We start from the raw sequence: 12,898 nt of genomic DNA, 5'->3' as shown, positions 1-12,898 counted from the left end.
GTACCGGGTTTTAATTGTGGATTATTACTATTATTTACAAATGAGCACACACTTCTTAACCTTTTTCTGTTTAAAATAAATATAAATGACATTTATACTGATATGAAACGGCCATTATGAAAGGCAAACTCTATGTAGAAAGAAAGGACTGGCAGCAGCAGCAGCAAAACGCTGCTGGTGTGGACGACACACGCGTGGGACATGCAGTAGTTCAGCGAGGCAGCCGTCACGCACTGCTGACGTGCCCTGTCCGGCCCGAGCATTAGACCCACGAACGAAAAGTTAACAGTGTTTGGTTTGTGGAAACATGGAGGTGTAACATGGCAGACTCTGTGAAGATCTACTCCGTATGTAGATATAAACGGCTCATTCTAAGGTAACGAAAATATTTTTGGGGTGATTATACACTAAAGAAAACATACTTTTTAACATTATATTCCATTTCTGCCAATAAATTCCACTAAATGTTACACACTGGTCCTTTAAAGCTACGTCTCTTTTAGCAGGAAAAGCCTCGACAAATCCCACAAAGGAACACAATGTCACTCACCGCTTTGGAGTAATTGGCAGTGGCTGTCATTGAGTCAGAGTTGCCGGGACTCAGAGGCCTCTGGAGGACGTCCAATAGGGCTTTACCGTCCTGACTCACCTGGAAACACAGACAGGTAGGTCACAGAGAGGTTAGACAGGCTACACGGATACACAGAACATGTAGATGATGAAGACAGATGCAAAGAGAAATTAAAATGAGTTATTTATAGTTGAAGCCTGTTCTGCTTCTTCTCAGCTCAGTTTCCGTCTTCTCTCTGACACAAATATATACTTCCTAAATCAGCATTTCACTGCGTACTGCTAAATTATACGTGGAAACGCACCACTGAAACCTCGGCAGCCTGAACCACACACATGCAGTGACCCCGGTGTCCTTTCTGCAAGAAATGAGCCCTTTGTGTCTTTTTATATTGCATTTTTTTTATGTCCTCTTTTGTTTCTTATATATCAAAGCTGAAGTTTTATCATATTTGCTTTGAGCAAATATGATAAAAAGTTATTTTTTATGAAACTGTCAATATATCCTGACAGCAGTACATGAGACTGACATCTTGCAAATGCCGTTAGGAGCACAGGAGGACACAGAGGAACCGGATTGTTTCACAGATTATCCGTCTCATGCTCTTCTGTCAGGATATAGTGACATAGTTTTATAAAAAATAACTTTTCATCATATTTGGTCAAAGTTACCGAATACATCTTTAACGATGGTATGTCTTATGTAAAGCACTCTACTGTTGAAAGGTGCTAAACTACGACGGAGTATGAGGGCCACACTGAGGGAAAAAAAATAATCTGAGATTTCGAGGATAAAGTCATAATATTATGAGAATAAGTCATAGGTTTATGTGGGAAAAAAAATAATATTATGATAATAAAGTCAGAAGTTTACGATAAAAAAGTTGGAATATTATGAGACTAAAGTCATAATATTATAAAGTAGTAATTCTACGTGTTATTTTAGTGGGAAAATAGAGCAGCATGCCGCCTATGTGAAAATGAGGAACGTGGAGCATCTTGTGAAGTTCTACTTTAGTTTAGGTTTCACAAATAACCAAATACTTCATCTTTTGGCACATCAGCACCACATCATCATCAGTATCAGGACCTTGAAAAGATTGTGCAAGAAACTGCGTTTATTTCAAAGAAAGAACTACATGGACCTGATGGGGAAATGGCCTCTTTTGTGGAGGAGGAAATTACCTTTTTTTCTCGTAAACCAATGACTTTATTCTCGTAATATTATGGCTTTTTTTCTCGTAAACCAATGACTTTATTCTCAAAATCTCAGATTTTTTTGTTTCCCTCAATGTGGCTCTAATACTCCTCTTATACAAACTGATTAAGGAACTTTCAAGATACTGTTCAGCTTGACAGTTTGTTTAAACATCCTGCTGGTCCATGTTTATGTACATTTCATGAAACATATGTCTGACATCTAATCAACTAATTGTTTCAGCGCTACTGCTTTTATTTGATAAGGAACCTTTCCAGAGATTTTACTGGCTCCTGAGCTGATAAACTGTAGGACATGAACGAGATTTACATAATGAGATGCACGAGGGAAACAAGCCTGAGAGTAGTTTTTACAGGGTTAGCTGTGAAGATGATTCAAAACAAAAGGTCCGATGCATGCTGCTGCCTTGAACGGAGGAACAACACCACGAGGGAGTTGTTCTTTTGAGCCAGTGATGAAACAAACGCTCTGCAGAGACTACAGACACTTAAAGCAGCCAAGCAAAGAGCAGCTTCAGCACATGCCTCTACACCACACACACACACACACACAAACACACACACCTGGCAGAGACACCTGCATCATCTTCTCTGCTTTTAAGCATTCAGAAGATGTTTGTAGTGGCAGAACAGAGAACATGATGTTGTAACTCATCTTTACCAATTTACATCAAACAACAAGAGCTTCTGCTTACGGGCTTTATTTTGTTTCATATAGTTTGGGGACACCTGAAAGACACTCTCACCTCGTTAGATAAATGCAGCACAAGATAAAAAACACTCCATGTCACTTTTTGAAGCTCTCTCACTGAAATTTGCTGTCATAGCTTGCCAAACCTCACCGCCTCAGTCGGAGCCTCTGCCCAGAGCTTTATATGTGTGTGTATATATATATATATATACTGTATATGGAGTTATCTTTTCACAGATAAGCATAAATTGAGCCAACACTGCAACAGCCCGTCTAAAGATAAAACAACCGGCTGGACTGCAGCAAAGGGCATAGAGAAGAGCGGGAGTGTTCCCAGACTAAATTTAGAGTAACACGGAGGGTTTTCAGACAGCGGATCTCGGCGGCGGCGGTGCGGAAGCTGACCAACGCCACCCTGTCATCACATCCAGTCACAGCCAGCATCACTGAGCTGCCAACGAGCAGCACTAACAGCACCCAAGAGACCTGGTATTCTGGAGGACGCATGAGGGTGTATACTACTACCGTTTCTTATCGATTTCCAACACACCATTTTTACTAACATTACCTCATCCTCATCCTCATCTTCAACCGCTTATCTGGGGTCGGGTCGCGGAGGCAACAGCTCCAGCAAGGGACCCCAAACTTCCCTTTCCCTAACATTACCATTCCCTAACAATTAAAAATGTACATAAAAGTTTGTTGCAAAACAATGACTTGGTCCCACCTCTGGCTGTGAGCAGTAAACTGAAACTTCAGGCTTCATAACTCAGTTTAGAAACCACAAGGTGATAACAGAGAGATGCTACAGCTTACTATACAGCGTCAAATTTAATTTCGGTTGGAGTATAATGCTGTCTTAAGCCTTTGTGATCTCATCATACAGGCTCTGGTGGCAGCAGATAGTCAGTAGTATTTCAGCTACTAGCTGTGCTGTTGGTTTACCTCGGTGTAAGCCTGGGTGACCTGCTCGTACAGGCTCTGGTGGCGGTGGATGGCGATTTCCAGCTCCTGCATCTCGGACGGTAGCCCTCCCTCGCTGCAGACTTTACACCAGGCGTCCACCTCCGATAGGAACTGAGGAAGCAACACAGACACACACAGTACGTCATACAATGTGTGTATTCATATGGGAATTAATCTAACAAGACTATGAACAAATAATGTACAATATAATGTATATTTTTATCAAATTACAGTTACTAATCTAAGTATTCTTTATCTGCTTTCACCTTTTCACATTGTACAGTTTTGGGCCAAAGGATGTTGGTGTCACTTGGTCAGTCATTTGTTCTGTCTGTGCATCCAACACTTTGGTCCAGAGTATGATATCTCAACAACTACAGACCAGATTGCCGTGACATTTGCTGTCTATATTCATCATCCTCATGAGATGAATTCTAATTATTCTAATGTGTACTGGCATCTGTGAGTTACTGGGACATTTTCCCCCTTTGTTACACAGAACCATCTGAGAAACCGTCACTGGAGACTGTTTAGAAAAGCGGCAGGCACTTTCAAAAACTATATGGCAGGTGATTGGATGAACCATCTGTCAATCAAACTCTTGCCGAAGCCAGTCGGGAGAAGAGCGAAAACATCTTTTCCATCGGTCTCTTTGCTCATCTTTCAATGTAGAAATACTCTCCAGTTCTGATAGAACTGATGCTATTGCAGCATCTACGCTATAACCTCTTCAGGATACGCCATTGTTGTTTAGAATGAACAGTCGCCTCTACGTGTCGCGTCACACACACCTAAACCGAGCCAAAATGCATTACTTGAAGCCTGACAAGATGGATTTACGTGGGATTTGTGATCCCGCGTGATCTTGTGACATTGCTAGAATCCAGCTGCTGTGCAAGGTAATAATGTAGATAAATGTAGAGGTTATGGTTAAAGGGAAAACTTACCACCTTTTCTGTGGATGTCCACTGAGTGTTGATGGTAAATGTAGTCGATTGAAGCAATAAATTCCTCAGTGCATGCTACAGTAGCTGTTGTTTTTCCTGCATTCAACACTGCAAACTCTAGAGGACGTTAGCCTCGTTGCTAGTTTTGAGGTAATTTACTAACAGGGTTAATGTGGCTGCAAAACTGAAGACAGCCTCTACTTCTCTCTCTCTCTAAATCTCTCTCTCGTGTCTCTGTAGTCCCGCCAATTTCCTTTCACTTGTGTCTCTTTCCCCATCTTGTGCTGCATCTTTCATCCTGACACGTTTTTGTTTCTCTGTTTTTCATTAAGCTCTTTCTCAATCTCAGCCAATCCCCTTCTCTGCTCCCACCACTCTCTCTCTCTCAGTCTTTCATCTCTCAAACGTACACTTGTAGCTAATGTCAAGGGCCCAGCAGGAATCATAACAAGCCCCATCTGTTGCCATGTCAACCTTCCAAGACTCAGCAGTGGAGCAGTTTGATCTATTAAATATAATCAGACGCTAAAAATGTCCCATTTACATTTTACATTCTGGACATGTGTCTGCTGCAGAGAGATTCCTAGATTAGATAGTTACCAAATCAGCAAGCACAAGCAGTCTCACAGTGGAACAGCTTTTTTCCTCTAATGATGAGGCGCGTTCTCACCGCTGCCAGTTCAGAAGAAAAGCTCGGCTCAAAGACGACTCTTTCTTATGATCTCACCTGTTCAGCCTTCTGGTGAAAGACGGACGACATGGCGAGGATGGTGGAGCGCTCGTCAAGTGCAGCGGCAAAACTTTTCCAGTCCTGATCCAGCTGATTCGAGATCTGTTTTATCTGCGTGGAGGCGTAGTGACCGGCCTCCGCCAGGCGGCTCGCCACCGACATGATTCTGTTGATATTTACATAGGCATTCTGGGAAGAAGAAGAAAAAAACAATTAACATTAATTGACAAAATTAACCAACTGGCTGATCCTGTTAGTACAACTGGGTTTAATTATTGTGAACATTTTGCATAAAATACTGTATCAAGACACTCAAATCTGCAATGCTGTTAGCGAGTTGTTTCTATAAAACTCTGTAAAAAAATAGATAAATTATGTCTTATTGTTCTGTGCTAAACAGCTGAGAATTAACTGATTTCTACTTCAAGAGATGTAGAAGTGTATTTTTCTTCTCATGCCATTGCTTGTGTGTAATAACAATAATACTAATACTAATACTAATAATATAAACTTGATTTGTATAGCACCTTTCATACAAGAAATGCAGCACGAAGTGCTTTACAATAAGGGAAAATAGACGTATGATGAACATAAAAAACAGGAAAAATAAGATGGAAAATAAAACACGCTTGATAAAATAAGATAAAAATAAAAATAAGAAAAAGGATGCATAAGGTGGAAAATAAAACCCACTGAATAATAATAATATTATTAAAATCAGTACCCATATTTGCAGCATGCACATGTACATGAATAACAACTGCAGTAGTATAAAAAGGTGCACAGAGACTGTATTGATCATGCTGGTAACCTCTTCTTCATGCACAGTGATCTACGGTGATGTAATGAGAGAATTACAGCTCTGATGACATTACAATAGCTACCATGGAGTTCATGGCGAAGTGGTTGTGTTGAGTCTGCAGCTCCACAGCGTGTTGGTATGCTCGGCCGATCTCTGTGTGACTCTGCAGGAACACTTCCTTGTTGTGGCTGATCCAGTCAAACATCTGCGCGCACACACACACACACACACACACACACAGCAACATTAATTACATAGCAAACTATGAAGCACATTCATTTCTAGTATCCCACGGCTCTGGAGCTGCTGAAAGTTGCATCAGGAACAAATAGAAACCATCTGCCATGAGAGCACATGTGAGAGACCATTTGATCAATTTAAAAGGATTACTTAGACTCAAACTCTGATGAGTTATACTGTAGGTTTCTGCGGTTGAAAGCTCTGGAAAAGCTAGTAAGTTGACCTTGAGTTTAGATTGCGCACATACTGTTTATTTCTTGCTATTTTGCTGATGACCTGAATAAGTCGCTAAATTTGTCGCTAGTAGTAGGCTCTGAGGAAAACGTAAAGCGATCTGGTTGTCTTGGCAACAGCGGCACCAACAATAATACAACTTGAAACGCTGAGGGGGGGGGGGTTGAAAAGTTGTCTATAATTTTCTCTCTCTGGCTTTCATCTGTACCAGCTGATCAGCATGAAGCCTAAGAGGCCAGGACAACCGTCACGCTTGCTTCTCCATCTCAATCAATCTTCGCAGACAGATGGAGGTCGGTTGTGGCGCCGTGCGGTTACCATGGTTACCACATGGTCCGCACACACAGTCATCCCCTCCATCAGTTCATTTCCACAGAGCGAACACCTCAGTCAGGTCTGACTGTCTCGCTGGCTCCACTGAGTGTTTCCCACAGTGTAAACTCATCCACACACCCCCGCAGTTCCTCAGCGTGACGATACAACGCTGACGAGGACAAAACTGTTTTATTTTTCTCTCTCTGTTTGCTTTACAGTAAATATTTACTGCTCCTGCATGGGGATTTCTGTGTGGAACGACACGCCATGTCAGCTGACGCCCGTCTGTGTTTGTGTGTGTGTGTGTGTTTGAGAGTAGAAGCTTCACTCCCATCAACAACACTCAGGGTTCCACCAAACACATGAAGCTCTGTTAGCAAGAGGCAGGACGACGGGTTTGACCTCCTTCAGGAGTATCCTCCCTCTTGTTCCCTGCGCTTATCCTCAGCTGACCATCCCCACCTCACACCTCAGCACCATGGGGGCTAGGAGTGTAACGATCCATCGATCTGGATCGATATATCGATTGAATGATCAACGATCCAACATCATCGATGCAAAGTGAAAACATGGATTAAGAGAACTGGATACAGCGTTTTTCATTGTGATGAAACTGGTGATTTACACACAAAATAAAAGCATTCCAGATATATTATTACCTTAAACACCGACCCCTTCACATCAGACTGTGTGATCTTTCTATATTTAGCATTTTGGAATGAGACTGAAATAGTTTTCCATGTTGCGGTAAACAGGCCGGTATGATAATGATGAATGGAATCCAGCAGCGAATCGCTTAACTGGTGGAAGTGAAGCCTGGCTGGCTGATTTTCCACTGGATTAACTGAACTCTGTTTAGATAAACAGCCTATTTCATTCAGGAGTTTCCGACATTTACGGTGACGCAGATGTGAGAAGGACAGAGAGTGAAAAATACTGTATGACACTGTCAAGCTCTTGCATTTTCTCTGTTATCACGCAGCCCTAATGATAATTAATGGTCATCCACTGACATCATGCTCAGGTATGTCTCACCTTCTCGGCGTCCTGTTCGAACAGACGGAGCTGGAAGCACTGGTCAAGCTTCAGCTTCCTGACGTGCCACATCTGATGGAGGTGCTGCCTCGTGGAGTGGAGCTTATCCAGCAGACTGGCCACCTGGAAAAGAAAAGCAAGAATTAAGAACTGTTAGATGATGTTTATTATGATGTCTTCTTCTATCCGTTTGGAGCTGAGTTCAACTGATTTGATTGTTTGACAACTGTGGATTCTGCGTTTTGTCACATTAAACTCTGTGAAGTTACAGTTGAGTTCGACCAAAGCTCACTTGGTGATTGTTGGAAAGAGCAATGACGACGGTTAAGGTAAGTTTTACTTTGTTTCTGTCCAGTTTGAATGAAGTGTTTTACGATGCTCCGCTACGTACAGTTGATCTCAACATGAACAAAAATACACGTGAATGATGGTGCTCCTTTTCAAGTTATGTAAACCAAGGCATCGAGTGTTTGACAATTTCTTTTGCTTATGCTTTTCATTGTATATATATTACTTTTTTCTATCTGTCCACTTGTTTGTATGATCATTCTCTTTTTTTATTTTTTTATTTTACATGTTCGAAATAAATTTTGAAATGAAATGAAATATTTAGATGATTTTGACAATCAAAACGATTTCAGAACGAGACTTCTCTGAGAGAGACACACGATAACAAACAGACCGGATCAAGTGAAACGTAAAGAGAAGCGTTGTATTTCTCTGTAGGGACCTTTCCATATTGTTGTCAGCCCCTTATAATAACAATCTGAATCTGTCAGTGGGGGAAAAAAAGCACTTTTAATGAACGTAACATTGACGGTGAGGAATTGCCCGATAGGATTACATCACAGCCTGTTTATCGGCTGCTGTCGGCAGCGTTCTCCCTCAATACTGGACCAATTTAAAAACTTGTTGTCCCCATTAGTCACTAAAAACATGGGAAAATAGGATACAGAAGTTACCCTTCAACAGCTTTTATTTTCTAAAAATCAATGACAGATGTGTGTTGCTACTTTTTAAAGCTCTCAGTTACTTTTTATATTTCATCATGTCTATTCTTTGACATCTCAGACGGTTCTCTGGTATTTGAACTGCACGTCAAGTTTTCCCTGACATACCTCTACATTTTCAATCCTTCACCTGCAGACATTTATTTTGGTAAACATTCATATTAAACATTAATATAAATGTTCTGTTTGTAATGTACAGTATGTGTGCATTATGTAAACCTGTGCAACGAGACCCACTGTGTTCTTTTTGCAACTCTTCCTGTGGAGTCCCTTGGCTGATGAGCCGTCATGCGGCGAGTACGTCTCATTAGCTCTAATGAGGGACGCTAACGAGCTGTGGGCCTTGACCAGGTGACGAAAGAATGAGACGTTGCACTTTATCATGCATTATGGTATAGTGTGCTCTTAGTGTTCACAGGTTGTAATGATGGAATATGCAGAGTTTTGGTAGGAGAATCACTTGAAATCATCAAGATTCATCCTCATAATTGGTAATATTGACTGTTCTTTCCTGTATCACGCTGGCTCTGTTTACATTGTGTTTGGTATTTACTGCTGTACTTCCTAGTGAGAGGAAATCTCAGCTTTAGTTTTTTAATGTTCCAGCAGTCAAATGAGTGTATGAAAGTGTTTGTGTGAATGTAAACAGTCAGCATCCTCGGTATATCTGACATGATGGTATGAAAGCATCTGCAGATAACAAAGTTTAGAACATAAATAATAAATCATTTTCATCCTGGGCCTGTTAGGAGGTCCTTTTCTTCTACTGTATCGTGGATAAAATATGATTTTTCAAGGAATAATATTGATGTGGAGTCTCATCATCTGTAGTGAATTTACCTTGGGCACCAAGCTCTGGAAGTCAGCAGAGCCCGAGATGCAGTTCCTCCCTGAAAAACCATCACTAGATCGGATACACTGCAGCAACCTCTGGCCTTCCCGGTCCAGCTCCTCCACTGGAGCCTTCAGCACCTGCAGGAGAGAATAAAACAATTACTTTAGTCCACACCAAATATGCTATGGTCCCTCAGACAGCATATCTACAGATGTCCACCAAATGTGGTTACAATAGCACAAAGCTTTCAAATATGACACATTTTGTAATATAAGCCCTGCCCACAGCATTTGAGCTAAAGCTGCTATATTAAAACTCTATGGACCATCAAAAATCCCCAAAAGTTATTAATTCCAGCTTGGTCCAGAGATTTCCTGAGGCCAAATTTGATGACGATTGCTCAAAAATTGTAGGAGGACTGGCAAATAAATTAGCAGGGCGGAAAATCAGTCTAGAAGATCTGGACCAAGAAAATCCAGGGGAAAAAAGTTGAATTTTGTTTCTGAGACTTATAGGCCAAAACGTAAAGTTCATTGTTACAGCGCCACCATCTGGCCCAATTGCACCACATTAAACACTGCACTCCCTTGGGTCCCGAGCAACACACCTGCCAAGTGTGAAGTCTATCAGATGAGTGGTTCTCGAGATATGCAAATGACACACAGAGGGACAGACAGACAGAGATTCCTTGCTTTATAGAAAGATTAGATGATGAGAGAACTATGATGTTCAACACAGAGGTCTGCAACTAATTTCTTTAGATGTCTACAGTTTGTATCAGACTGTCCTGACAGCAGCTCGCTCACCTTTTTCTTCAGCTGTGTGTGTTCATCTATCAACCGACGAGATCCCTCCACATCTGCAGGAAACTCCTTCTTGGACTGAAGCTCCTGCAACACAGTACAACCTTAACATACTGGCATGAACTGTTCCTTTAATCCTTTTCCATCCATCCATCCATCTGCCCATCTATCTGTCTCCACCCATCCCGCACCTGCAGGTCTTCCAGTCTGGACAGCAGGTGAACAGCGTTGGACATGAACTCCTCCAGTGAGACCCTCAGCTCCATCCACTCCTCGTGGTTGTAGTCCAGAGAGCCTTCAAAGTCGTCCGTCAGCTGCGAGGGATCCACCAGTTTGGACAGACCTTCCACCGACACCATGCTGGTCTGGTGCACGCAAACAGAAATTCAACAGAAATATCAAAATGCATGTTTTCTTAGCAGTGACGGATCATCCAGGTTTGATCCATATGTTCCAGCGACACCATGCTTGTCTGATATACATAAACACAGATAAATACCATCTGTATACCAGTATGTATATGGTAAGATCTAGAAGTTGGCCAGGCTTGAGACGCTTTAATGTTTTAATAACTAACCAGGATACCTGATTCTGTTGCCTTGAGCATACGCCTTATCTTTATGATTACCAGGCTGCAATTTCCAGACTCAGAGTTGATAAATAAGCCGGAAGTCACAAAATTCCTAATTATGAATCAGCTTGGACTACTAACTACCCACTAATCCTTTCACAGTGAAGAACATCTAAGGGGAACACTATTGCTGTCCAAAAACATGAAATCTGAAGTGAGACTATGTTGGATGAAACACTCAAAGAAAAGCCCGCTGACCTCGAAGGAGAACTTGGCGCTGCCGAAGTTCGTCTTCTGTTTCTGCCAGAAGTTGTCCGGTTTGATGATGAGCGCCACGCAGATCTCAACCGGGAAAAACTCCTGCAGTGTCTTCAGCAGAGGTTTGATCAGCTCCCACTTAGAACCACGCATGTCGATGATGACGGTAAAACCACGTTTGCAGACATCCTCACTGATAGAAACAGAATAGAAGGGGAGGAGAGGGACCACAGAGGAAGACGATGGAGAGGTTCAGTAGAAATGGAAGAATGGCTTGAAAATCCTTAACAGAGAAATAAATTAAAGGGGACCTATTATGCTTTTTTCCCCTTTCCTTTAGTGTGTTAAATTGTTTTTTTTTGTGCATTTAAAGGTCTGCAAAGCTACTTTCCCCCACAGAACCACCGCTCCCGAACTGCCTGAAATGCCTCGCTTGAAGTCCCGCCTTTTCATCCGTAACGTGGTGATGTCACCAAGTAACACAATTGCATCACGGCTAGTTTGGCACACCCTTAAACAAAGCTAGTTATGGTGCCTTCAAATGGGGTCGTGTTTACAGCGTTCACGAGTAGAGTCCATAAGAACGCCCCCCTCTTGTTGTATTCACGACCTCGTAAGTGGAAAGTTTCTGAAAGCTCAGAGTTTACGACTTGTGACGTGTCAGAAATGGCAAAAGCATAATAAGTTAATATATTGTAATTTAGTCGTATATTGTTTTTCCTCATAATTTTCTTGACGGAGGAAAATGTTGATATCCCAACGGTCTCATCTTTTTCCTCTGTCATTATGCATTTCCTGCATTATGTTACCAACTTGTTAGCTTGCTAAATTTGTAGCCTTCTAGACGCCGACGGTAACGTTAATATTGCCGTCGCTTAGCAGCGTTGTTCTCACAACTTAACCACTTGAACGCCAAGCATATCGTGTACACAACTTCCGATGTTGTAAACACGAGCTCAGGAGTTTCATTTGAAGGCACCAATAGAGCGGAGCTGGAGCAGAGTCCAAAGAGTTTGGTTCGGTTGACCAATCATAACAGCGGGCCAGCAGGAGTTCAAACAGAGCGTTTCAGACAGCCGGTATGAGAAAAGTAAAGCATTAAAGCATGTAAACATGTTCTTGTAGAAACCCAAAATACAAGTATGCACGTGCAAATCAGCATAATAGGTTCTGTTTAATGTTGCTTGCTTAACTCTTGTCAGCTGTCAGACTGTTATATCAGACTAATTACTAAAAGAAACTTACAGTGAACCAGTCTAAGCAGGAGTCTCTACTGATCAATATATGCCTTTTGATGAGCAAACTAAACCATATTTCTTGAGCAGGAGTACTGATTTGCCTCATATTTACAGACAGATATGAGAGTGGTATCAATATTTTCATCTCAAAAATGTAAAACTATCCCTGATGCACATTATTTACATCACCTCATCAAATTAATTCAATAATAATTTTATTCACATGCGGTACAGATCATATATATATATATATATATATATATATATATATCAGTACCCTGAAAGCAAAGGAAAGGCATTGAAATACATATTTTCAGATCTGTTTTGGGCCATATTAACGTGTAAATAAATGTGATATGAAGACACCAGAATGGCTTCCAGATGGCGATTTGGCTGTGCTTCCTCCGTGTTAATTTATGTATACATGTGGGCTGT

At 41.5% G+C, this 12,898-nt stretch overlaps 2 protein-coding genes across 5 annotated transcripts in view; both read right to left on the bottom strand.

Moving 5' to 3' along the window:
* LOC119499822 (trace amine-associated receptor 13c-like) overlaps window positions 1-12,898 on the bottom strand; it is a 978,627-nt gene that overhangs the window by 374,374 nt on the left and 591,355 nt on the right. The gene's annotated exons all lie outside the window — the stretch shown is intronic.
* kalrna (kalirin RhoGEF kinase a) overlaps window positions 1-12,898 on the bottom strand; it is a 160,995-nt gene that overhangs the window by 99,915 nt on the left and 48,182 nt on the right. For 2 of the 4 annotated variants that reach the window (XM_037788995.1, XM_037788997.1), the window contains exons 4-12: window positions 11,226-11,418; window positions 10,588-10,761; window positions 10,400-10,483; window positions 9,599-9,730; window positions 7,749-7,871; window positions 5,998-6,129; window positions 5,120-5,311; window positions 3,425-3,556; window positions 551-649 (exon numbers count right to left, since the gene is read on the bottom strand). In XM_037788995.1, the coding sequence (XP_037644923.1) occupies window positions 551-649; window positions 3,425-3,556; window positions 5,120-5,311; window positions 5,998-6,129; window positions 7,749-7,871; window positions 9,599-9,730; window positions 10,400-10,483; window positions 10,588-10,761; window positions 11,226-11,418 (1,261 nt within the window). The remainder of the gene's footprint in view (window positions 1-550; window positions 650-3,424; window positions 3,557-5,119; window positions 5,312-5,997; window positions 6,130-7,748; window positions 7,872-9,598; window positions 9,731-10,399; window positions 10,484-10,587; window positions 10,762-11,225; window positions 11,419-12,898) is intronic. The other 2 variants (XM_037788996.1, XM_037788998.1) reach the window with 1 other exon arrangement.

Source organism: Sebastes umbrosus, chromosome 13, assembly GCF_015220745.1.
Source record: "Sebastes umbrosus isolate fSebUmb1 chromosome 13, fSebUmb1.pri, whole genome shotgun sequence".
NCBI classification, from domain to species: Eukaryota; Metazoa; Chordata; class Actinopteri; order Perciformes; family Sebastidae; genus Sebastes; species Sebastes umbrosus.
This window is presented reverse-complemented; position numbering and strand designations above follow the sequence as displayed.